The sequence below is a fragment of the Eumetopias jubatus genome, unplaced genomic scaffold (assembly GCF_037043125.1).
Source record: "Eumetopias jubatus isolate StellerSeaLion01/CBP00866 unplaced genomic scaffold, mEumJub1_p1.0 scaffold_6, whole genome shotgun sequence".
In the NCBI taxonomy this organism is placed as follows: Eukaryota; Metazoa; Chordata; class Mammalia; order Carnivora; family Otariidae; genus Eumetopias; species Eumetopias jubatus.
The window spans coordinates 81,053,194-81,081,147 of record NW_028274812.1 but is presented as its reverse complement, the minus strand read 5'-3'; the positions used below and the strand labels follow the sequence as shown (position 1 = coordinate 81,081,147).

Here is a 27,954-nt window from a genome sequence, read left to right as displayed (position 1 = left end):
CTGAAGTACAATGACCTGTATGTTTGTGGTTCCCACAATATTGGAAATGGAATGAGTGGATAGCAAGGGCTCTTGGTTGATGCTGGCTGAGCAATGTTTCATGATGTTACTCCAAATGCCACACTGCTCCTTGATGATGGGAGCCCTTATGAATTGCGCTCTGAGACGATCCTGGGCTGGGTTTCCCTCAGTCATTCCTTTGCTTGGTTTCAGGAAAGTGGGGCTAGGGCACTGACCCCTGTAGTTTACATTTCAGAGTCCTCTGTACTATCTGGTTTCTGGATAGGTTTGGCCAACGTGAGCATTGGCAGGCGGGGCGGGGCGGAAAGTGGGGCCTATTTCTTCTCCTCCTTGTGTGCCTCCAGTCACTGCTCTGGAGACAACTCCCCCCTCCCGCCGTGTCTCCCACTCCCACTGGATTAGGCACTCTAGGCTTCCAGCTTCCCCTGGATTCTGGTAATACCACCTCCTGCTTTTATCTCTTTAGGCTCAGGCAGTAGCAGTGCCTGCTCTTCCTGATCTCTGGGTAACCTCTCTTGTTTGGTTTCTCAGCTCCTCCTCTATCTGGATAACAAATTCCCTGCATTAAAGTCCTTGTCTTGTAAATAACAGTTTGAACCATTATAGACTGCTGCTGTTCGACTGTTTTGACCTTTAAAATTGGCAACCTCACGCCTGGAGTAGTTTCTGTTTTTTCCTAGTTAGATTCTGACTGCAATGGGTCAACTAAGGAAGGGATGCTTCCCACTAAAAAGGGACTTTAAAATGCTGGCCTTGGCAAAGGGGATGCCATGGGCAGACAGCACAGGGGCCCAGGACACAGTGCTGGGTGAAAAGGCAAGGGACAACAGAATCACCTGAATCACCTAGCCAATCCAGGGCAGGTGCAGAGGTAGCCAGCGTTTTCCAGATGAGACCAGATCAGAGATTTTAACCTTAAATAGACTGGTTGAGGGCGCCTGGGTGGCTCAGTTGGTTAAGCGACTGCCTTCGGCTCAGGTCATGATCCTGAAGTCCCGGGATCGAGTCCCGCATCGGGCTCCCTGCTCAGCGGGGAGTCTGCTTCTCCCTCTGACCCTCTTCCCTCTCGTGCTCTCTATCTCTCATTCTCTCTCTCTTAAATAAATAAAATCTTTAAATAAATAAATAAATAAATAGACTGGTTGAGTCATTAGGGAAGAGAAAATAGAAAGCTGATTCCAGAACCCAACTGAAAAGTATTTATATTTCAGTAAATGCATGGAAAAATTAATACATTTCTCATCCAAAACAGTGCTTAAGTGATTTACAACAAATTCTTCATCATCCTTATAAATGCCCCTGTTCATACTGTTTATGTCATTATCTGGACTGTTTTAACCTTACCCTTTCATTATCTGGCACCAGGGTGCTGGACAAAGCTTGGAGGGCAGTTCTGCTTGCAGAACATGGTTTTAGCAAGATTTAGTTCTGTGTGTGTGCAGCCTATTGGATCTCTAGGCAAAAGGGAAAATGGGCACCCCTGTATACACTTATCAGAAAATCCTCCCATATTTTAACCAACTAGACAAAGTTAATAAAAGCACTACAATGCAAAAGCATGACTCTGTGTGAAGCCCCATGTTGTTCCAATCTGTTTATACCCATGTCAACCCTTGAAAGCTTTGCCTGAAGGGGTACATGAGGGCCATACAGGCAGGAACAGTGGGCAGACTAGAAATGACTGTTCATGTCATACAATAATGCAAGGTTGTAAAATAAATGATGGTTTATCTTTTTTTTAAAATTCTGATATTTTGTTCATGACTTTTTTTTGCATTTATTGAGTTTTTGAAATCTTGCATTTAAATATGATCTTGGCTACTGAGTTTTTCTGCTTTCCTTGAAATTCCTTGAAATTTCCTTGAACTTTTGTGTCTTACTCACTGTCCCATAGACCAGCCCTGCCTGGGCCCTACACATTATACATGCACAGAGTGGGTGTTGAGATTATGTTGAGACAAAGAAAGAGAAAAGGTCAGGCAAGTCTTGCAGGAATTCATGGAAGAGCATTCTAAAGAGTCCTGATATTTCAGTATAGACCGGAGGTCCTGGTAATTATTACAATAAAGTCTGTGGAAAAAAACTAGGTCCATCAAATCCTGGGAAAATGGGCTTTGAATTGGTAGTGAGGCCACCGAAGACACAGACCTATATGGGAATCTGCAGAAAGTTATGTTTTTGTAGGGGCACCTGGGTAGCTCTGTCGGTTAAACATCTAGCTCTTGATCTCACCTCAGGTCTTGATCTCAGGGTCGTGAGCTCAAGCCCTGTGTTGGGCTCCATGCTGGGCATGGAGCCTACTTTAAAAAAAAAAAAAAGACACTTTATTGTAGGTCATGAGTTTGCCAAGAAAATTGGAAATTGGAAAAATGGCCTCAGACTACCAGAGAATGACACTTGTAATATAACTTGGTATTACTAAGCGAAGTCGATGTCAATAATAAGGGTTGAAAGATACCATCACAGGGATATTGCTATAAACTGCACACCATGTCACACTGGATCTCTCGCCAAGCCTGTGCTTTGTAAGAGGAAGAAACAATGTTAGCAATGAGGAGAGAAAATGAGGCTTCCCTGAGGAGAAATGAATTGAGAAATTCATTAGTTTGTGTGTGGAGGCTGTAAACTTAAAAACAAAGACAAAACAAACAAAATAAGCCTACAAACCTACGAAACCTCAGATGACACGAAAACAAGAGAGTTTCATATCTTTTGTAGAAGATGAAGCAATGGATTAAATTGCTCCAGAAATGAGACTTTTAATGTATAATTAAATCACAGAAAGGTTTTTCTCAAAATCATTTTTTCTTTTTCTTTTTTTAGCTAGGAATTCAGGCCACTCCTCCATGAGTCATGCCAAGCAGAGGTTCCATTTTCCATAACGAATAGTAAGGCAGTTAGGGCCCAGGTATTGCAGTACTCTTGTTTTTCTATGGTTATGCTGAACTTCCCTTTTGCCAAAGAAGAAAAACCCTCATTGGGGGAGGTGTTGAGTGAAAAGGTTCACCCGGACGAGATGCAGCCGGGTCCTCAGCAAGGTCCTCCTGCCCGTCTAACCCCTCTGTTATCCCCCAGGAAGATGGGGATGGTCTCTCCTTTCTGGACTTCAGGCAGCTTCAATATTCTCACTCTCACTTCCATGGGCAGTCATTCCAAATACTCAGCCGCTTAGGGCAACACTGGATCATGTGTAAAGTTGATAAGAAAGCTAGCAAATTACAGGTGCACAGCACAGGGTCCAGTGTCTCTGTCCAACTTACGAGATGGATCTGCTTCCTTGAATTAGTTCTTCTTTTCTCCCTCCCTGAACCAGGAGGTGCTCTTCCCCACCCCTGGTCCTTGATCCAGCATTGCTCTCTTGAATTGGTTCCCCCAGAGAGAGGCTCCAGCTTTCCCTCCAGGAGGCCCCTGCATTCCCAGTACTGATGCTTCCCCCTTCCTGCCCAGCACCTCCCACTACTGTTTTATTCCCAAGGTCTCTCCCCTTATTCAGCTTCTCTTGCTGCCTTCCAGGTCCCATGGTTAAAACAAGCATTCCCCGCAATGAAAAGGGCCTCTTAGCTATTCCAGTTGTATTCTTCCGATCTCATTGTCCTTCTCCTGGCCCTCCTCTTCCTCTCTACTGCCCAGGTCTCCCAGCCGTAATATTTCTTGCTCTGTGTCTTGAATACTGTAAAGCATCATTTCCAACTACTGCTTTTTAAACTTAACATTCAAAAGATGCTTAAAACAAAAAGTGGCACACATCATGTGCTTAGTACCCTTGAGTCACTCTGACTTTCAAAGTTGAAGAAATTTCCTGAAAGATCATTTGAGAATGTCACAAATATGCAACTGAAAGACCTGATGAAAATTATGCCAAACTCTCATGTAAAGACTCTAATCAACAGGAAATTTGTCATCCTCCAGAATGAAGGTTTGGATGGAGAATCTAAAGAGATAGATTTCCCTAAACTCTAAACATATTCTCATTCAAAACAAACAAACAGATAGATAAATACAAATGGATGTATTATTTATCTTTCTGCAAATGCTTTAATTTGTTCCATCTCTATAAATAAAGTTCGGTAAGTTTTTAAATGCTGACTTTGGACGGTATTTAGTATTAAAGTTCTGTGGTTTAGCACTTGTTTCAACATTCCAAATAGCATAAATCTAATATGCATGCTCTGGCAAGGATTCTACCTAACCTGACAATACAAAGAACTTGACAACTAGCAACAGAGAGTTGTTGTTCTTCTATCTCGATCATTGCCAAGCTAGAAAAATAGAGGTAGAAGAAACTGAAAATCCTCTTATCTTTTGGTTTACTCAGTGGTCAAAAGATGTTAATTTTTTTCTGAGATGAATAGGATCTATTTAAAGATTAGGGTCCCATTTTCCCAAGATTTACATTTTTAAGGTCAGATGGAGCACGGGACCTGTCACTTTGAGCATAACTGTGTGACAATTAAAAAAGTTTGCTCAGTTGCCTGTGTAGACTCCCCTTTTAGAAACTGACCACTGCATGTAACTTGTAATCTACTGACACTTTTAGAAATGAAGTTGCATCTTCTTAAAACTTAAAAACTAAATCAGGGGGGCGCCTGGGTGGCTCAGTTGGTTAAGCCGCTGCCTTCAGCTCAGGTCATGATCCCAGGGTCCTGGGATCGAGCCCCACATCGGGCTCCCTGCTCATGCAGGAAGCCTGCTTCTCCCTCTCCCTGCTGCTCCCCCTGCTTGTGCTCTCTCCCTCTCTCTCTCTCGCTCTCTCTGTGTGTCAAATAAATAAATAAAATATTTAAAAAAATGTCATTTGTTATTAAAAAAAAAAAAACTAAATCAGGGCACCTGGGTGGCTCAGTCAGTTAAACGTCTGCTCTCTCTCTCAAATAAATAAATAAATAAAATCTTAAAAATAACCCCTAAAAACTAAAAGAAAGTATTCATGAGAGTTTCTATACATGTCCTTCAATCTCCTTATAAATGTTGTCCCTATTTCTACTTTAGGATTGCTAAGATGTCACTTTTCTTCAGTGCAAGAGTTGCTTCTTTGATTAAAGTGCTGATCATATTATAAAACTGTGATTCTCCACAAGAGGACCCAAAGTGACATTCCTTCCCCATAGTCTCAAAATTGACCTTGTCTGCTCCTGGTTACTCTCTGGCCTCAAATCATTCTGGCCATGACTATAAGGCCATGACTGGTAAGTGGAAAAAAGAGGGGCAGAATCACTTGCCTTCTCTCCCTAATTCTATAACCTCATGTGAGTCAAGATAAGGGTATACAAGACAGAGATCCTTGTAGCTATAAATGCATCATATCCCAGTAAGTTGGAAAGTGATAAATGGTGGGAATGGATGACTATGGAATCGGTGAGATGCTATTTTGTCCATCTAGCCTTGTCACTCTGTACCTCTCTTTTCATGGTTTTCTTCTGGACAGCTTTCTTTCTAGCTGTTGGGTGTGTATTTCTTACTCCTACTACCATGGGTTGCTTCCAATTCCACAAATACTGACCACCTATTATCACTAGTCACATACTTCTTTTACATTATGATTAAGGGCATTTCATTAGGCCACCCTGTTTTCTCTTTGTACCAGATGAATTGTCTGATTATTACCTGATTCTGCCTGTTTTAGTTCTGGCTTTGCATTTTTTTTCTGCGGATCTAATGTATAAAGCACCCTCTGTTTTTTCCCCTACTATGCAGAGCTCATTCAAGACACACTGTGATGGCTAATTTTATGTGTCAAGTTGGCTAGGCGTGGTATCCAGATATTTGGTCAAACATTATTCTAGATGTTTCTGTGAAGGTATTTTTTAGGTGAAATGAACATTTCAATCAGTAGACTCTGTAAGCCAATTTTCCTCTATGTCGTGTCATTCAACCAGTTGAAGTCCTTAATTAAAAAAAAAACAAAAAACAGGGGCGCCTGGGTGGCTCAGTCGTTAAGTGTCTGCCTTCAGCTCAGGTCATGATCCCAGGGTCCTGGGATCGAGCCCCGAATTGGGCTCCCTGCTCCACGGGAAGCCTGCTTCTCCCTCTCCCACTCCCCCTGCTTGTGTTCCCTCTCTCGCTGTCAAATAAATAAATAAAATTTAAAAAAAACAAAAACAAAAAACAAACAAAAAAACTGTCCTCCTCAGAGGAAATGGAAATTTTATAAGCTGATGTCTTCCCTGGTTTCCAGCCTGCCCATCTATCCTGTAGATTTAGACTTGCAAGCCTCCAGAAATGCATAAGTCAATTCCTTAAAATAATCACACACACACACACACACACACACACACACATCCTATTGGTTCTGTTTCTCTGGATAACCTTGATTAATATACATACTGAGCATTTAACTTACCTATATGTAAAATTCAATTTACCTCTATGTAAAATTCTAGTCACTTAAGTGGGAGCTTCCTAATACATATTAGAAAACTCCTAGTGTCTAACTTGTGCTGATTTTTCAAAGAGAGAAAGAGAAGGAGGGAAGGAGGGGCGAGAGATACTGAGAAACACACAGAGAGAATACGTTGTTCTTGTGTTCTATTAGGCTTTAACTTCTTGGGCAGGGAGAAATTTGTTATCTTGTGTATAACATGGATGACCATAGAGGTGTTCAATCCAACGGTGGTCCAGACCCTTCAACCCATCCTTCCCCTCCATCCATCATTATCTAAAGTAGTCCCTGGTTTACTGTATTTTATATTATGTTATTTTATATTTAAACTTTATTTCATTTTTTATTTTTTAAATTTTTTTAAAGATTTTATTTATTTATTTGACAGAGAGACACAGCGAGAGAGGGAACACAAGCAGGGGGAGAGGGAGAGGGAGAAGCAGGCTTCCCACCAAGCAGGGAACCCGATGTGGGGCTCGATCCCAGGACCCTGGGACCATGACCTGAGCTGAAGGCAGACACGTAATGACTGAGCCACCCAGGTGCCCCTTTATTTCATTTTTTAAAATAAAATATTTTGTATCTCTTCTTTCCTCCCCTCTTCCTCTGCTTCTACCCTCATCCATGGCCCCAAAACTTTATATCAGATATGGGACAAATCCCTCACTATCCTACCAAAAGCTGTGGCCAGACTAACTTTCCTAAGCCTCATTTTCATCATTCCTCTTTATTTCCTGAAAACTCAGAAGAAACTTTTTTCTGACTTTTAAGGCCCTGCTTAAACATATCCTTTATCTACTTATTCCTCTCTATTCTTCTCTGAGTCATACTCCAGCCTCGGCTTTTTTTTTTTTCCTCATGAAACTTATTCTACCTGAGGGTCATCTCCCTTTTCTTTGGCAAAATCCTATGGTCTCTTCAGCACCCACTTACAGTTCCACGTGTGCCTTCTTTGATGCCTCTGCTTCTCACTGATCTTCTTCGCCTATGACCTAAGACAGTCATACACATATGCTTAGTCTAGAAAAAAATTTTGAAGTAGTCTTTCTATTTTATACATAAAATCTTACATTGTTCCTATTTCATATGTGTAGGTCTTGAATAAAGAAGATAGATGGAAAGTGCACTGTAGTCTAGTGGGAACTGAATTTTCTTTTTTAGAGCTCTTCTCTCTGCTTGTTGAACAACCATGTTGAAGTTCTGGTATTCTGAACACTGTAAATAAGAGTTCCCCAACATGAAACTTTAATTTACCCCAAAATCTAGGCCTTGCAAAGGCCATGCAGACATATGTGAGAATGCATTCTTATTCTAAAGATGGGACTACATTATCGATGGTGATGTATTTCCTCCAATATTTTCCCCATGCACTATCACCTTAATCTCTCTCTTCCTTTTGTCTTACCTTTCTTTCTGAAAACTTTCTCTATTGTCTACATGTAATAATGGAGTGATAGGTTTTTAAGTTAAGATTTCTTTTTTTTTTAAGATTTATTTATTTATTTTTAGAGAGAGAGAATGAGTGAGCATGGGGTGGGTAGGGGAAGAGGGAGAGGGAGACAGAGTCCCACGCAGACTCCCCACTGAGCACGGAGCCTGATGTGGGCCTTGACTTCATGACCCATGAGATCATGACCTGAGCTGAAACCAAGAGTCAGACGCTTAACCCACTGAGCCACCCAGGTGCCCTTAAGTTAAGATTTCTGTTAAAGTTGTCATAATGGCTTGATTTTGAAATTCATTTAAGGGCTTATTCATGCAGAGACATTCTCCTTGTCATTAGAGCTGTCCTCCACTAAGGGATGATCCAGGAACCAGAGCCCTACAAGTTTGTCTCATTGTTTCAGTGCCACTAGCTGCGAAAGGAAACAGAACAGAGCTGGAGTCCAGATAACCTGTGAAGAGGCTGTAGTGCTCTGTGGTGTGGGGCACACTTCTTGCTGAGCACAGAGCTGTTGCATGCTGGTTTTCTGGCACTGGTGAGGTGCTGACATTTTAGCTGCACTGAGTAAAATACAAGTACAACTGCAGTTTGCTAGTGGCCGCTCCAAGAAATGAGAAGGGATAGAGTGCAGATGCTAAACCAAAAGTGAAAAATAGGACAGACGCCAAAAACTGAAATTGGAAAACAAACAAAAATCACTGGGTTGTTAGAATGGAACCTCTAAATTGGGATGAATAGGGGGATCAAGTCCTCATAGATGTTACTAGCTCCATAATAGATTTAAAGTAATTGTAGAAATAGTTTCCTAGAGCAGGTCATAAAGAGAATTCCTGAGTCCTCATGAATCATTATATTTACTTATTTATGCAACACAGTTTCTTATATTTATTGGCCTCTTTTCTCTGTAAAATACTGGACAGATCAATCAAAAGCATTTGATTGATCCATAATAATGGATACTTCTCCATCCCCCTCATTATGTAAATTTAAGCCAAGAAAAATGGATGAAAGTGATGAAAGTGACCATGTAAAGGATCTGAGAACTAACAAAGGCTGGCATCTCCAAGGATGTGCTTACAAATCAGATGACCATAAAATAGTAACAGGAAGGAAATATTGGGCATTCAAGAGGATGGCCATAACCAGTTCACTAGCCTATTGTAGACACTGTGGACACATATATCATACTTCCCACTGATGAGCCTGTAACAGACATTGCTCATTAATCAGGTCAGGCTTTCTTGCTGAACCTATTCATGGCTTCAGATTTCTTCATAATGATTTTACCTCTTAAATACTACTCAATCAATTCACTTTTGTTCATCTCCCCTTCTGTCACTCAAGTCCAAGCTTTCAACATTTCTAGCCCAGATTGTTAAGATTCTTCTAATTGATTGCTTGCATTTTCCCAACTCCAGCCAATCTTCCACAATGCAGTGAGATCTATTTAAGCTCAAATTTGATGTGTCACTCCTTTGCTTAAAAGCCTTTAATGATAATTAACAGGGCTCATAAAACTCTACGTTTCTAGAGCTTCACTGTTTTCTAACTCTCTTCAACCCTTTGTGCTCTAGCTACCGTTGGGTTTCTTCACTTTCCTTCAATATGCCATGCCACTTCCGGCTTTCCCTACTCCCCTCTTCCCAAAACACTCTTCACCATCCATCCCCAATTTTTGTTTTTGTCTTCCTGTCATTCAGATCTCAGTTTAAATATTATTTCCTTAGGAAAATCAATTGACTATATAGAATTGAAAATAAAGAATATATATATTATTTATAAATTGTGCACTACATATCCTTTGTATCAGCCAAATTATAGTAAACTTTTGTATGCATATGTATCACATTTCTTTGTTTTTTGTTTTGGATTGGTTGTTAAACATTCACCAGCACACCACAGAGGAACTCTGTGGTCACAAAGCTAATTGGCTCTATTGGTTTCCCTCCCTTTCCTGTTTTGGTTCCCTGTTGCTTTTACTGGGTTTCCTGGGATCGTCTCCAAAACACCCCATATAATCAAATCCTCATCTTCAGGATCTATTTTGTGGGAGACTCAAAACATAACAGTCATGGAGGGTATGATTTACCCGCTATTTTATCCCTGTACCTAATAAGCACCACATAAATATTAGCTGAATGAATTAAATAAGCACAGCATCCCAGAGAGCCGCCACTAGCTAAGTGAACTTGTTGAAATCTTTTTTACTCTGTAGTTTACTGGCCCATGAAGGGTTTGCTTGGATCCATGGGCTACAGTGCTGCTGCAATTCACCTGTGATGGACCAGTCTCTCATCTAAAGATGTGCAGGGAATCCAGATGGAGTCCTTGGAAAAAATCATTGTGTACTAGTGCCAAATGAGATAAAACCAGAGAGTGGACTTAACTGATAGGGAGGAAAAAGAGAGTTCCCCTGGGGAAGGAAGAAAGAAGAAACGGTGGCATTAAGGTGAGATGAAGTTGCAAGAGTTACTGTTACTGCTTGGTATCTACCATCCTCTAAATATGTTGGTGAGTGTGTTTAAGGGAAGGACTGTGAGGGTGGGAGGAAGGGAAAGATGCAATTTCTATTGGCAACGGCTTCTACCTGCTTTTGCTCTTGTAGGATTGGCAGAATTCATCTTAGAAACGTGGTCTCAGTTCAGTAAAATGTTAGAAAGAGATTAAACAGAACACTATTCTGCATAAAAAATAGGATCATAACAGAATTGGGAAGAGTCTAGAAAAAGAATGGTCACTGAGGGGGGTTTTGAGAGAATAGGAGCTGACCATGGTGCAGCAAGGAAGTTCCAGAGGGGGCAGAAAGTCAGCACAGATTTTCTTGGGAATTGCCAAAATTTGGGGCAGGGTACTGAATTTCCCCAACTTAAATTCTGAAGGACAGTACTGTCTCACCTGACATCTAGGTAAAGTCTAGAATGACCAAATTAGAGAGTTGGAAGGACTTCAATTCACTTTTCATCTTTCTCTGAGCATTGTGAAGATTGTATCTATGGCCCAAATGTAATTGTAAGCCTTAGCTGAATGGCTATTCATTCTTTCCTTCAGATGCTATTTTCCTCATGGATCTCTCTGAACAATTTTTATCAGCAGCCTGTTCCCACTAGGGAAACTTACTGTTTGATCCTCAATTTAGAAGTACAAAGAAGAAAAGGCAAAAATATTGACCACAGTGATTTAAAGTTCAGCTGAGTTTTTCTTAGACATCTTTCCATGTCTTACCATTGTCCTTTCATCGCAAAGTGGAGCTATTTAAATAACATCTTTGCCAGGCCTTCCTGGTTAAGAGTTAGGATATGAAACAGTTTTGGTTAGCAGAATGGCAGATTGCATATTTCTTTCACTTCATGCCTACACATTAATCAGTGTGGTAGTTAATATATCACATGTGGTAGAGCTGATTAAAGTTCTTTAGCACTCTTATTCTGATAAAGGTATTCACCAGGGAGGAATAGCACCTTATATCACCTTCCATGTGAGGCTGTCTGTCTCTAGCTGCGTGAGGACTGACACAGGGTGGGGCGCATCTTCCAGGAGTTTTCAGTCTGAGACTTAAAACAGTGATAGACTCATTAAGGTCGACAGCAGTAACAAATAATTACAAAACCCCAATCATGTGCCACACACTGTGTTTAGTGCAGGAGTTGTCTTTTTTTTTCTTTTTTTAAACATGTTCTTTCATTTCAGGAATTCAGTCTTGAAGGAATACCAGACATGCATATTAATAAGTTCAGTCTGGAGTGGTAAATGTTTGATGGAGGTATATATACTTTTTTGCTATGGAGTCAGGAAACAGATGGTAATTATGAATCTTTTCAGGGAGAAGTTGGGGAAAGCTTCATTGAGGAGGTGGCATGTTAGCTGGAACTTAAAGCACAAGTAGGAGGTCATCAGGCTAAAGGAAAGGAAGGGTATTATAGGCAGGAGAGAAAGTAATTTGTGCAAAGTCACAAAACATGAATATGGATGACATATTTTGGCAGTGGTGGGTGGTGTGACCAGAACAGATAGCAGACTACCGTGGTCTGGATCACTGGATTGGCTCTCTCTGAGCTTCTTAGAAGGAAGAGCAAAAAGGGAAATAATCAAATTATTCCTATTAACTCTTTCATGGAGGTATTATGATACAAATTCATTCCTTTACTCCTTCAATTACTCAACATATATTAATTGCTTGCCTAGTATGTGCCAGGCATCTGGCTGGACACTGATGATACCGCAAAAATAGAGACGGACTGAATCCTCAACCTCATGAAACATTAGCAGCTGTGTTCTCTATTGAGTTCATTCAGTTCAGCTCATCTCACTGATTCCTTCAATGGAGTCAAATGCTGAGGTGAGATTAAGAAAATTTGGAAATGTGTGGTGATTTTAATGTATTACCTAGATGGGCTGTAATAGCTAATTTTATGTGTCAACTTGACTGGGCCATGGGGGCCCAGATATTTGGTTAAACATTATTCTGGATGTGGTTGTGAGGGCATTTCTGGATGCAATTAACATTTGAATAGGTAGATGGAGTAAATTGCAGATTGCCTTCCCTAATATGGGCCTCATCTAATCAGTTAGAGGCCTGAACAAAAGGCTAAGTAAGGGAGAATTCTCTCTGCTTGACTGTTTGAGCTGGGGCATTAGTTTTCCTGCCTTTGGACCTAGACTGGAACTTGCACCATTGGGTCTCGTGGGTATCCAGCTTGCTGACTGTACATCTTGGGACTTCTCAGCCTCCATAACTACATGAGCCAATTCCTAATATAAATCAGATATAGATAGGGGTGCCTGGGTGGCTCAGTCAGTTCAGTGTCCAACTCTTAATTTAGGCTCAGGTCGAGATCTCAAGATTGTGGGATGAAGTCCTGCGGTCAGGCTCCATGCTGGGGTGTGGAGCCTGCTTGGGAATTCTCTCTCCCTCTCTTTCTACTCCTCCTCCTTCTCTCTCTCTCTCTCTAAAAAGAAAATCAGAAATAGATATAAGTCTCCTACTGGTTCTGTTTCTCTGGAGAACCCAGACTAATACAGGGGAATACATGATAAAACAATGTCCAACAGAGGAACAGCTCTGCCTCAAGTTTGCTTTTTCACCACTTAAAATACTGCAATTTATTAAGAGATCTGGCTTACAACCTAAATGGAATGTCCAGCAAGTGAAAATAGCCTGTAATTTGGGAGGGAGAACACTAAAGAGCTTCTCTTTTGATAGATCAGATGATCATTCTAATGAGTGAAAAGAAAAATGTATTGCTGCCTCTACACACCTAAAAGAAATCAAACTAAACCAAACCGCAAAAAAATTGATCACATTTTTGAACAAGTTGGATGCATGTTATGAGGAAGACAGGATGTTCAGTTTCTCCAATATTTTATGACTCTCACTTTATGAAATAGGAGTGGTCTTAATAGTTAATTGGCTCTGTAAGAAAGAATGGCTTAGGATCAACTACATCCCCAAAATGTTAATAATAGAAGACCTCAGAATTTTATACAAGATACCAATTCATTTAGCATTCTAGAGGCATATTTTGCAAGTACTTTATCTCAAGGGATTAACTACTAAGTCAAACTGCTTAAACTGAGAGATTTCTATGAGTGCTTTATTGAGATTTTAATGGCTTGGTGGGTGTTTGGTGACACTAACCTTGAAAATTTTCCAGGCTAAATTTATTTCAGTAATACCATGGTGTAGGAACTTTGGAGTCCTGGTTGTCATTTTACCTGTGCATGGGAGAGACCCAGAACTGTCTTATGTGAGAGTGAAGCTTTGGTCTTGTCTAGAATGCTTGTGTTCCCCTCCCCCCATTTCCATGTATGTAAGTAGAAGGCCTTTTTATTAGGATACTTCTTAGTTAGGGTCTTCATTTTTCATTAAGACATGGCATTTCACTCCCCAGCTCGGCTGATTACAAAAGCATACAGCTCTGTCTTTAACTGGCAACATAGAATATGTGCACTCTAGGCCCATGTCAGCAAATGCAGTGCTTCTTGGTCAATACTAATCAAAAGCTGAGTTATGAGATATAATTTTTATTTATGGAGCATTGACTAAAAGTTATGCAGCACATTCATTCCTCTGTAATTGATACTCTAAAATCAATCAGTCCTTGAATTAAGGCAGACTGTTAGAACCTAGCCCCTCATAGAACTGTTGTTAATGAACTAGGCTTTGGCATTCATTATACCTCTCCAGTGAAGCAAGTGCTAAGAAACTCAGAGGCAAATTCACGAGTTAACTTAAAGAACTGTATAATGTTTGGGACACCTGGGTGGCTCAGTCGTTAAGCATCTGCCTTCGGTTCAGGTCATGATCCCAGGGTCCTGGGATCGAGCCCCGCATCGAGCTCCGCATCGGGCTCCCTGCTTGGCGGGTAAGCCTGCTTCTCCCTCTCCCACTCCCCCTGCTTGTGTTCCTGCTCTTGCTGTCTCTCTCCCTCTGTCAAATAAACAAATAAAATATAAAAAAAAAGAACTGTATAATATTTATTTTGTATACAATTTTCTCTAGAGTCATCTGATTTAAAAAACAAATTATTGAGGTGAAACATAACATTTCAAAGTGAATTATTCAGTAATCATGAATTAGTAAATTCACAATGTTGTGCAAATACTACCTCTATCTTGTTCCAAAATTGTTTTATTACTTTGAGTCATCTGACTTTTTTTGCTTTATCTTTTCTTCTATTTTTTTCAATTCTTTAAAATCTTATTGTATTTCCTGCATGTCTATAAATCATCATGAATCTCTTTTTGAATGAGGTAGGATTTTAATAAACAAATTATAAAAAAACTAATAATAAGCTCCAGTGCAGGAGCCTGAAGAGGAAGAGTCAGGAAATAGGAGAAGCATCAAGAAGTCGTTTTGTGGGAGCCAAATGAAGAAGGAGTTTCAAGAAGAGAGTGGTTGACAGGAGCCCTTGCCAGAAAGATCAAGTAAAATAAAGATGGAAATGAGGCTGCTAAATTGATTTATTAGGAAGCCATCTGTGATTTTTGGGAAAATTGTGTCCCTGTTATGTATGGTTAGAGGTGAAACCTTAGTGAAACTTAAAAAAAAAAATCTACAGTGTAGTAAAATAGAAAAGAAGCTGTGGTTTGAAGGCAAAGGAAGTTTGAGGGAATTTTTTTTTTTAATGATGGGGTAGTTAAGCCAAATATAACTTAATGGGTGGAGGAAAATGGACAGATGGTCCTGGCTTTGCAACCAGCTATGGTGTGACATTGAGTAAGACACTTCACATTTCTAGCCTTGAGTTTCTTATCCATGAAGCACAGTAGCTTAACTAGATTATGTCTAAGATTCTTTCCAGCTTTAGTGTTCTAAAGTGTAACCTTGAATGGAAGGAATGTATAAATATAATGAGAACAGCAAAGCAATTTTGAAAATACAATAACATACTCATCATACAGTATCATTTTTATTAATCTTCCTGAAATGCTGATCTTTAATAAGGTTTTATGATATCATAATGAAAGAAAGGAATCCAATGAACATTTACTATCAATGACTTTACCATAAAGGTTTGCTTTGCTTTATACAGCCAACTTATTTTTTTATTTAAAAAAATTTTTAAAAGATTTATTTATTTTAGTGAGTGTGAGAAAAAGAGAAAGAAGAGTGCATAAAAGGGGCAGAGAGAGAGGGAGAGAAATCCTCAAGCAGATTCCCCACTGAGTGTGGAACCCAATGTGGGGCTCCATCCCAGGACCCTGAGATATGACTTGAGCCAAAATCAAGTCAGACCCTTAACCGAGTGACCACCCATGCACCCCTACAACCAACTTTTAAATAATTTGAAAGTCAAAATAGTGGTTGATGTGGATTGTAGTGGATTATAAATGGCCATAAAGGTTTTGATACTTCTCCTATCTAGAGATAAGATCTATGTTCTTTCTTCCTGAATTGAGATGAGCAATATGGCTGTCTAGTCATTAGAATGTGAGGAAGTGACACTGTTTCTGAGCTGTTAAGAGATTGACAGCTTCCACCTTCTGGCTCTTGCAATACTGACTCTTTAAACCTATGCTGCTATGCTTTAAGGATGCCCAAGTATCCCTGTTAAAGAGACCTATATAGAAAAGAAATGAGCCTCCCCCCTGCCCCGCCACCTCCACCAGCCAACAGCTGTGGTTGAGTATTGAACTGCCAGCCATGTGAGTAAACCAACTGGAAAAAAGATGTTCAACACCTTTTAGCTTGAGATACTCTAGGTGACACAACATGGGGTAGAGAAAGGCTGTCCTCACTGATCCCTGCCCAAATTTCAGACTTATGGGCAAAATAAATGAATGCTGTTTTAAGCCACAAACTTTGGGGATGGTTTGTAGTGCAGAAATAGGTAACTGTATCATGCAGTTAAAATTTATTCACTGGTAATCATGTAAGCCAAACATAATCTTTATAGGTGGTTCTGCTTTTGTGCCAATATGTATTTGAGAAAAAACTTGTATTCCATAAAATTGCATACTAATTGCACACGGGGTTTATGAGGAAAGTAGGACTGAAGTAGACCACTCAAAACCTGTAGAATTTTGTAAAGAGAGCCCTACCTAAACCAGTAATAATTGTATTAAAAACATCAACCATAACATAGTAATTTCTTTGATAACAGTTATAGAAATATTTTTCTAGATATGTTTCCTTTGGCAAGGGAAACAAAAGCAAAATTAAACTATTGGGAGTATACCAAAATAAAAAGCTATTGTACAATGAAGGAAAGCACCAATAAAACAAAAAGGCAACCTACGGAATGGGAGAAGATATTTGCAAATTATATATCTGAGAGGGGGTTAATATCCAACATACGTAAAGAACTTACACAACTCAACACCAAAATAACCAAATAATCCAATTAAAAAATGGGCAGAGGAACTGAATAGATATTTTTCCAAAGAAGACATACAGATGGCAGATACACTAGAAATTGCTCAATATCACTAATGATGAGGGAAATGCAAATTAAAACCACCGTGAGATGTCACCTGACTACCTGTCAGAACGGCTAAAATAAAAAACACAAGAACTAACAAGTGTTGGAGAAGATGTGGAGAAAAAGGAACCCTTGTGCATTGTTGGTGGGTATGCAAACTGGTGCAGCCACTGTGGAAAACACTAGGTTCCTCAAAAAATTAAAAATAGAATTACCATATGATTCAATAATTCTACTACTGGGCATTAACCCAAAGAAAATGGAAACACTAATTTGAAAAGATACATGTACCCCCATGTTTATTGCAGCATTATTTACAATAGCCAAGATATGGAAGCCACTCAAGTGTTCGTTTATAGAAGAATGGATAAAGAAGATATGGTGTGTGTGTATATATATATATATACATACACACAATGGAATATTACTCAGTCATAAAAGGAATGAAATCTTGCCATTTGCAGTAACATAGATAGACCTAGAATGTATAATGCTAAGTGAAATAAGATATTAAAGGTAAGTACCATATGATTTAGCTCGTATGTGGAATTTAAGAAACAGCAAATGAACTAAGTAAAAGAGAGACAAACAAAAAAAGAGGCTCTTAAACACGGGGGAAAAATTTTTGGTTACCAGATGGGAGGTGCATGGGGGGGATGGGTGATATAGGTGAAGGGGATTAAGAGTACATTTATCTTGAGGAACACTGAGAAATGTATAAATTGTTGAATTGTTATATTGTACACTCGAAACTAATATAACACTGTCTGTTAATTATACTTGAATTAAAAAAATAAATTTTAAAAAGAATTAAAAAAATTAAAAAATCAGCTATAACAAATCGCCTGTGTCATTTGCACTTAGAATCACAGTTCATCCTTATTAGCCTTACATCCTGGGGTTCATGTTTCCTTAAAGACATTTTTATGTATAGTTTCACCAGAGAGCTATATAAAGTGGAAAGCATAGGGATTCCTGAAGCCACTAAATCAGTTCCTTCTTGCACTAAAAAAAGACTCTGCTGCAGAATTTTCATTTTTCTTCTTAAAGTCTTCACAAATTGCTAAAAATTCCTTTTTAACTGTGATAAAGTTGAGCTCTTCAAAAATGAACAGTTTTGGAAATTCAAAAGTGAACCTAGAGGATTTCAATGTTTACTGGCATCCTTACTTTTCAATTACACATGAGCTAATTGGCACTAAGGAAACCTATGTAGCAGAACAGATGGCATATGAATGGTCAGCCTGTATATGGTGAAAGGAATACATATATTGACTATAAAGGCCCCATACTGTGTTGCCATAGTCCCTTGTCCCTAATGACTTACCTTGTCCTGATGGACTCTCAGTTTCGAAGCCTGGTAGAGATGGCTGTTCTGTGTGGCAGCAGTTGGTACTGCTTTGGTTTCAGCTTCTTTCAGCAGATCCATCAGGAAAGTGTTGTCAGTGCTCTCTGTGGGCCTAGGGCCCAGGGCTGAGGGAAGGACACTGAGGGTGTCCTCTTCTTCAGAAGAGGGTGGTTCAATGGATTGCTCTCCATTTGGAAATGCTGGTGTGAGGAAACCTTCTCCTGAGTTGGGAATGACTTTACCACTAGTCTTTGAGGTAGTGTAATAGAGGGATTCCTCATAGAGGATGTAGTCAGCTAACATCAGACTTTGTGGTAAAAAAACTCACCAGGTATACTGTGTCCTGTTCTGCCCACTGTCTCAAGCCTGGATTGACCAAGAGGAAGTTCTGGACTCAAAGTAGCATCCTGAAGAATGAATTGAGAAAGACATATTGAGAAGTGACCTTTCCCTGTATGTGAGAAGGGCTACACTCTGTATTTTTTCTTTCATTTAAATTTAAGCAATTATTTTGTAGTTGACTTGAATCTACTATGGATTCTTTTTTTTTTCTGCTATGGATTCTGATATAGGTTCTGATACAGAAATTTGTCATGAAAGGAAAACATGCATTGATACAGTGGCAAAATATGATCAATTGGCTTCTTGGCAGGCTGAGTCTGCCTGGGTAGGGTGAACTAATAATTGAAATACTCTGAATTGTCTATCATGTTGGAATTTATGAATTCCTTCATTTAAAGAAGGAATAGAGCTTAGTTAGCACTTCAATTTATGAATACCCCAGTGACAACTCTTGGCATAAATTAAGTGGACATAGCTTTAAATGAAGTACAAAAATTATTACAGAATTTATTATTTTATTTTATTATTATTATTTTTGAAGATTTTATTTATTTGACAGAGAGAGCACAAGCAGAGGGAGAGAGAGGGGGAAGCAGGCTCCCTGCTGAGCAAGGAGCCCAATGTAGGACTCAATCCCAGGACCCTGGGATCATGACCCTGGCCGAAGGCAGCTGCTTAACTGACTGAGCCACCCAGGTGTCCCAGAATTTATTATTTTATTTTGAAGACATTATACTTATGAAATCCTCATAAATAAATATAGGTAAGACCTTAAGACTTAAGAACAAGCTTATAAAGTATGCTTATGTTTATATCTATTTCCAAAAGTTAATATTAAATTATATATTCTGCTTTAAGTATTCTTTTCAGTTCATGAACATGTGTTTGTTTTATCAAAACAGCAAGTCCTGACACTAACTGAAACAAAGATCTAACAACATTGAAGAAAACTTTGAATTTTAGGGTATTTGAAATGTAAGCTGTATCATATTTTATTAATATAGAAACAGGAAGTGGGCAACAAAGTACTGCCTGTAAGACAAAAAAATTATAATTAGCATTGCAAAAGAAGATTTTGCTCTGTTCAGTCTTTAAACTGATTTTTTTTTTTTTTTTTGATGGAAGCTTTTGAGGCTTTGTGCCTATTTGAAGAACAAAAGAACAACAAACTCACTTACCTTTGTGATATCAGCAAGGAGTGTAGGCAGCACTGAGTGGAAGTCAGGATCGGAGCCTGGCACTGACCCCAAAAATTCTGCAGGTGAAAAATCACAATGTTTGAGTATTTCTTTCTTTTTCTTTCTTTCTTTTGTGGTTGGGCACTAAAACAGTCAGGGTTGAAAAATGTGGCAATAACCAGTTTTTAAGGACTAGAATAGCAAATCATTAAGAAATCAGCATACATAAACTAATGGTCATTGATGTGAATGATATATTGGAGGACAGATGCAAGGGGTACATCTTATATGTTTATGTGATAAGAACAGTTATTAAAGTGGATTTTTAGGGTGCTTAGTTTTATCGTATCGATTTGGATCAGGCAGGCAGGTTGATTGGCTAGGCCAGTGGGGATGAAGATATAATGAAGCTAACAAAAAGAAATAGCTAGAATAACACTGGAACCAAGGACCATTTGCAGAGTCCTACTTCCACCTTGAAGCCTGATTCTCAGAATATCCCAGAATGTTGAACAGAGACAAACCAGAGTACCAGATGATCTCTAAGATGAGTATGAAGCTCACCTTTTCTAGCCTAGGAGATTCCTTTGCTCTGCATGTTGTCCCAAGGGACCATTTGATGTTTTCCAGTGTTGAGTTTGACTATCTAAACCAGAGAAATAGAACTAACAGAGAATGCCAGTTTCATGCTGTGTCATACTAAAATAGCATTTCTAGTGTTCATCTATTATGCCAAGAGTGCTGGGCATAACGAGGAGTTCTAGGCTCATGGGTCCCTCCAGGTACCCTCTGAGAATCCTGAGTGTGCCTGATGATCTTGTTGAATTTTTTAGATCCACGCTCCTCTCCCCTCCCTGCTATTCTATGCCCTAGGAGTTTGATTTACACGGACTATATCAATGGCTTTTTGCCCTCTGGTCTTGGGAAGGCTTAGATCATTAGGCAAACCCTTCATGCCTAGAGGCAGTAATGGGGCCTTGCTGCTCAGGCACCAGGGAACTGTCCTGTTCTTTTGTGTATTAGGAAAAACTTTATAAACCGTTCCTTTATCAAACTCTCTTCATGCTATCCCAATTTGAATGGCCATCTGTTTCCTTCTGGGACTCAACCAATTTACTAGGTGAGGGAATCTGTTTGGGTTATGCCAATGGAACAGAACTGTCCATGGGTGCTTCTTTACACCTGGACTCCACCGGTGTGGAGTTAGCCACTACTGAACTGAAACCGGCTAACTACTGAACTGAAACTCTGGGCTTCTCCTAGACCTATTCTTGATGTGAAGTAGCACCAATAGCTCATCAAAAGACACACAGGTTGGAGTGAGGAAAGAGAAATTATACCACTCATGATGTTCCTGTCACAGAAATGATTGATTCTATAAGGCCCAAGTTGAAATGACAGTGACCATGAGACATTTGCACCTACTAATGTTGCTGTTGGAATGAGGATAAAACCAGAAGTATGAAATCACCAACTGACCATCAGCGAACTGAACTGTTTCCAGATCCAAGGATTTGTCTTCCTCCAGTGCTCTGCTGATCAGTTTTTTGAGGTCTAAAGCTGTGAGATAGATTTCTGGTTGCTTGTCCTCCTCCATCATTCCATGAGGGACTCCTTCACTCTCAATTTTGTTGGAATCAAAAGACAGGAGGTCACTTGCAGGGCTTTTTACTTCTGCACTGTCTCTCTTAAAGATGGCCATAAGTTGTGTCTCTATGGAGCTCGAACTGTAGACAGCAGAGGACACATTCCACCCAAACCCATTGTTACATGCTTTATAAAGAGAGTAATTATGTTGCTATCAATATTTTAGACAGCTTCATCCTCTTTCCTGATGGGTCCTTAAAGAATATCCCACTTCAAAACTAGTTTAAATGTTTATTAAAAATTTGAAATGTGGAAGAAGAACTGACATATATTTTAGTTGTTAGACAGAATGCCAGGATGGGGGTTAAGTCCAGCTTGAAGACTGGCTACTAACTGAATCAAGTGATCATAGATTTTTATTTTATTCTTTATGAAAAAGTATTAATTGTTAAGAGTTGCTATTATTCACCAGTGTTTTTGGTGGCCTTATAAGTAAAGTCATGAAGTGCCAATCAGCAAGAAGGATGAACTGTCCTTTTTTCTACAAATAGGCTTCCGTAGGAGGGTCTATGAAATAGCAGCATAGGATACAGCAGTGGGACAGTACTATGTACATATCGTAACCAAGTCAAAGCTTCAATTCTTTTTCTTTTAAATTTTATTTATTTATTTGATAGAGAGAGAGCACAAGCAGCGGGAGCGGCAGGCAGAGGGAGAGGGAGAAGCAGGCTCCCCACTCAGCAGGGAGCCCAATATGGGGCTCAATCCCAGGACCCTGGGATCATGACCTGAGCCGAAGGCAGACGCTTAATTGACTGAGCCACCCAGGCATCCCAAAGCTTCAATTCTTAAGGTTATTTCTCTTCTACTTCTTTCAAGAAATATTTTTTAATTAAAAAACAAAATTCTAAATCAAACGTAATTTTTTTCCCTCAAGCTGCTTTTAAGATACCTTAGAAGAAAGGTGTGAGAAAAGAGAAAGGGAAGTAGTATATAATTAACCATATTTATTATTGTATTTATTGACTTGATGCCTTTTTGCATATAAAAATGAAATAGGAATCTCCATAACTCTTTCCTCTCGGATCAGGTTTACCTTTTAGTTTATGCCATAAATCCGCACAGAGAGATGCAGAAGTGTTTTAAAGCCACAGGGACTGATAATGTGTACTCTTGGCAGTTCTTTGGGCCACACAATCAGTCAGAGTCTACAGTTCATTATTTCACTAGTCAATTAGAGAAGCCAAAGCTGGATTCTTATTACTGAGCTCTCCAAGGTATAGTGGGCTCTGTCACAATTCAAACTGACCTTGGAACTAAGGAGCAAATTAGTTTCTCTGCTTTATTCCAGACTTAGGTTGGCTGCTTGTACAAGTGTGCATTCAGACAATTTCCCATCACAAATGATATTTAAGAAATTGTTAAAACATGCTTGCCTCACAGAAATGTGTTATGTTTTTCTAATTGGATTTTGAGTTTTACAGAATACACTTTCACTGATCAAATCATTGTTTACATACTTATCTCACGGAGTGATTTTGACTTGAGTTTTTTTCTACTTCTGAGTAACTGATCAATTATTCTCATTTAAATAAGACACCGATAAAAAGTCATTGGCTTATCCCAGACTTTGTATGTAAAAATTACTTGTAAAAGATCAGCATATAAATTTGTGGGGGAAAAGGTACTATATTCCAAAACATTAGAAAAGTCCAAATTACCCATCTCTTCCTTTCTTTGGTCTTCATTTCACCATATGCAATGGGAACATGCAAGGGAGAAAGAATTTTTATGAGATTTTTTAAGACATTTACTGAGTCATTTCATATACCAGAGAGAGACACAGAGAGAGAGAAAAAGAGAGAGAGAGAGAGAGAGAGAGATTTCTTTCCATTGTCTCCCATGTTTGCCCAGAGCTTTGAAGGAAATACATAAACTGCCATCAGAATTTGGATGGGAATTTTGAGAGCCATATGAATCTCAGGAAGTAAACAGAATTATATGATGTTTCCAATTAGGATTCAATCTTTGTTCAAAGATTGTATATACTTTTTACTTTTATTTTTTTTAATTTAAATTCAATTAGCCAACATATAGTACATCATTTGTCTCAGATGCAGTGTTCAACATATACTTTTGGTTCTCTTTGTAAACTCTTTGATTTCTTCATATTCTTCCCAAAGAGGTGGTAAATACATCATAAACACCTTACATTTTGGGTGGTGCTGGTGCCAGGAAGTTTTTAAAGAAAGTATTTTATAAATGAATTTCTCATCCTCTGAGTAGCATTAAATGATTAATTTAATCCTGGAAGTAATTTATCTGAGACTGGACACTGGAACTGGTGTTTGGTTGACTGATTATTTTTCAAATTGCTTTAATCAGTAAGCCTTGAGGGAATGGTACAATGCATCATGGAACAGGTTGCAAGAAAAAGAAATACCTGTTTACTGAGTGGGTGGTCCGCGCCAGGCAGTTTATATGCATCCTCATTTAATCCTTCAACAACACAATCCCCATTTTACAGAAAAAGGAACACATACACAGAGGGGAAGTTGTTAGTTGGAAGGTGGCAGAGCCAGGATTTGAACCCTGTCCTGCTTGACTTCAAGCCTGGGCCCGTTTTCTATGCCACTACCTGCCCATGCCTCAAAAGAGGCCATTTGGTCATCAAACTGACAAACAGATTTTGGACTCCTCCGGGCATATATATATGAATTTAGTTTAAAAGCTATATTCAGCTTTCTCATCTTACATTTCAGATGATATTTGTTGACAAAGACTTTCTACACATGTGATGGGATTTGTGTTGCTGCTCTTTCTGCCTGGAGTATGAATTTATTTAACTTTTTTTTTAAGATTTTATTTATTTATTTGACAGAGAGATAGAGAGAGAGCACAAGTAGGCAGAGTGGCAGGCAGAGGGAGAAGGAGAGGGAGAAGCAGACTCCCCTGATGAGCAGGGAGCCCGATGCTGGGGCTCGGTCCCAGGACCCTGGGATCATGACCTGAGCCGAAGGCAAGACACTTAACCGACTGAGCCACCCAGGCGCCCCTGAATTCATTTAACTTTTATCCCTTGATAAAATATAACTGAAATAGACTGCTACTACTTTCCTTCTCTGGAAGCAGGGGAGAATCTATGACTTTATCATTGGGGCTGCTCTGTGGGAGGGACTTCTGTACCAACTAGACATTCATTTAGGGCCTGCCGCCTGCTTCTTTCAGCAGTGGCTTGTAGTTTGGGGAGAGGCAGGGCTCCCTGAGCCAAGACCCTAGTCCTGCTCATTTAAAAAAAATATGTATATTGCACTGAAATATAATTGTCATGAAACAAACTGCACATGTTGAAGGTGTACAATTTGATCTCAGTTTGATACTACACACCTGTGCAACCATTACCACAATCAAATTAATTCCTCCCAAAGGTTTACTCATGCCCCTTTGAAACCCTTCCCCCTATCCTTTCTGTCTCACCCTCCCCTAGCAACTACTGATGTTTTCTGTCATTACAGATTAGTTTGTGTGTTCTAGAGTTACATATAAATGGAATAATAACATACTCCCTCTCCTCTGGCTTTCTTCACTCAACATAGTTATTCTGAGATGAAACCATATTGCTGTGTATTCTAATAGTTCCTTCCTCTGCTGAGTAGTCGTCTGCGGTAACAATAGTCCACAATTTGTGTTATCTATTGCCCTGTTGATGGACACTTGAATTGTGTCCAGTCCTCAGCTATTCCAAATAAAGCTGCTATGGACATTTATGAACTAGTCTTTGAAAGAGTATACCCTCCAACCAGATTAAATGATTGTTAATAGTTTCCCATATTCGCTGTAAGAGATAAAGCAGTATTTAAAGTGGATCTTTTTCTGTTCGTCCTTATCTTTGTGTTAATAATAGATGTCCTCACAACTTCCCAGTTGTGTTGGGAGAATCAAATGAGGTCACTAATAAAAAACATACTTATTAAATTGTAGATCAGGTTTTATACAAATGAGCTGACATAAAGACAATATCAGGAGACTCATAGGGTTTTAGGGGATCTGGCTCCATGAGAAAGCAATTTCCTTCGTACTAAGTTTACTATATTCTGAGCATTGTTAGTTATGATTAAAAGCTTGCCATACTCGTAAGCATATTGTTTATAATATTCAGGGTCAAAATGTTTTCTGGGAGACTAAATATTCATTCCATAATGGAAATCATTGGGAATATATGGTCAAATTTACTTTATAAGCATTTTTGGCAGAAATAAGAATAAAGTCTTACAGAGATAAACACATGGGGAAAATGCAGCTTCAGTGGATATACCTTTTTTACCTTGTGAAATTGCATCATCCTAACATTTTTGTTTTCTTCTGAAATAGATTTTTTTTATTAGTTTTTCATTTATTTGAAGGGAGGGCTTAATGAGCAATTTGAACATTCACCAAGAGGACTGTTCGTATCATTTCCTTCAGCTTTAAATGAAACATCTGCTCTTTAGCTGCAGCGGCTGGTCCAGAAGACCTTGCCATCTATGCAGAATATTCTACTATCACTTTTTATTTCTCTCTAATCCATCTGATTTCACATGGAATATTGTGGAGCACCATCTTGAAATAAAGAAAAATGAGTCTGCTGTGTACGTACATATTAAAGGTTTCATCTTTTATAACTTTCACTGTTCAATACTTTCTTCCTCTGGAGTCATACAAATCAGAGAGGCCTGATAGCTTTGAAAGGAAAGAACTGGTGGAGATTGCCCAGAAGCTATTCTTTGTGAGTGTGGAAACTTGCTCTGGACACCTTCTAGCTTTAAGACAATAGGTGGAGGGGCCAGGAAGTACTTTGGGGGAGGCCTTCTCTACCCACTTTACAAATCCCCTTTGGGGCAGGGAGTCTCATTCTGACACACCAGGGCTGACATATACCCTGTGGCACATTTTAAAAAATATATTATGACCCTGCCTGTAGATGTTTTGAATGAGAACTTAGAAAGAGGATGCAAAACTGCTTGTCAAAAATCAGGAACCCACCCAGATTATAGAGTGTTGAGATGATAATGGATATAGGCCTGCTTGTGGGGAAGCCAGGGGAACATAACTCAACCCTGCTTTAGCATGGCACTATTCTTTAATTTCATTTCCTTTATTTAAAATTGTAATTTAATAATTGTTGCGTGGTAATGCATTACTATAGCTCAGACGTCAAAATGATAATAAAATGTATATTTTGGGAAGTATTGTTTCTGTCTCTGTCCCTTTCTACCCCATTCCTTCAACTTCTTTATCCCCATAGGTACTACTTTTTATTAGTTTCACCTGATTTCCTAGGGTCGGCCTGATTCGTTTCAATGATGATGATATTTAACATTCAACAGGGAACCAGGCAATCAGACACCAAGGTAACTAATTGCTTCTTCTTTTGACCTGTCTCTACTGAGGTGTTCTCCTAAGAGGTTCATTAATAACATTGCCAAGGACAACAGATGAGCTCTCTGCAGAGAGCAGTGTTTCTGATTCCAGAGGGAGGAAGGGATACAGCTCCTGTGTTATCCCTTAAAAAAATCACCTATAGTCATGTTCTAATTAGACAATTCCTTTATCTGAAATGTATTCAGTTTTCAGGATCTGGCAGGGCTAAACAACTGGGGGGCAAGGGGGAAGAACCTTATAATCCTCATGACATTGCTTTTAAAAAAGGACAGGGAGAAAGTAATTTAAAAATTGAGAAGAGTCCGATTCTCTTACTTACCTAAATCCTAGCACTTGGATTTCTTTGAATCCTGGGAGTTTCTTAAATACCTTTTCCATCTGTAGAAAGAAAGAAATTTATGAAACACTCTTTGGCTCTACTGGGTCAGATCTTGCCTAACTGAAAAAAAGCCTAAACACTTTTGAGGAGTTTGGGGAAAAATATGAAAATGGAAAAGTGAAGCAACTATTGAGGCCAAACTCTTTGTTCTTAGTTATTTTTTCTGAAATCCAGAGGAAAGTGTTTTGCTGTTTATTTAAAAGCTGTAATTGGGCGGTGCCTCAATGGCTCAGTTGTTTAAACATCTGACTCTTGATTTTGGCTCAGGTCATGATCTCAGTGGAGCCTGCTTAAGATTCTCTTTCTCCCTCTCCCTCTGCCTCTCCCCACCCCACACTTTCTCTTTCTCTTAAAAAAAAAAAAAAAGCTGCAATTGGGTAGTTCTGACCCACTTTAATGGTTACTTTAAATAGAATATGAAATAACTTTAAGGTGCTACTTGGAAGAAACTTTTTTGGCTATAGTATTTTTATTTATACACAGAATAACTATTATATTTTCTGAGTGGAATGAGATGATTTGGAAAATATAATGTTAAAGAGATTACTAAAATCAAAATGGCGCTGTAACTAAATAAAATGGTACAAGCAGGCTCTAATAGGTTAGGTTCACATGTAGATTTATGTGGACTTTACAATAAATTTTCTTAATTAGTTTGACCTTGCTAATGAGGCATATTATCAGAATATTTTACAATCGTTATACTCAGTGACTCCTGACCCACTACAGTCTGGCTTCTGCCTCTGACTTTGCCCAGGAGGGAGGATTTTCTCCAGGCTGTTGCCTCTTGGTTCTCTCCAAATCCACTGGCATTTTCCATTCCTCTTCCACGGTGTGCCTGCTTTTTTTCCTGGTTCTTCTTCTATCTCAAGGACCACTTTCTTAGTCTTCTCTACTCCATCTTATTCTTGTCTGCACTCTCTACTTTAAATAT

General features: G+C 39.1%; 1 protein-coding gene across 1 annotated transcript in view; it reads right to left on the bottom strand.

The window, feature by feature from the left end:
- The window catches only part of IMPG1 (interphotoreceptor matrix proteoglycan 1), a 124,801-nt gene that overhangs the window by 47,209 nt on the left and 49,638 nt on the right, over nucleotides 1-27,954 (bottom strand). Inside the window, 5 exon segments of the mRNA XM_088024314.1 lie at nucleotides 18,442-18,520; nucleotides 19,634-19,710; nucleotides 21,113-21,360; nucleotides 22,942-22,962; nucleotides 26,961-27,019. Coding sequence (XP_087880440.1) covers nucleotides 18,442-18,520; nucleotides 19,634-19,710; nucleotides 21,113-21,360; nucleotides 22,942-22,962; nucleotides 26,961-27,019 — 484 coding nt within the window.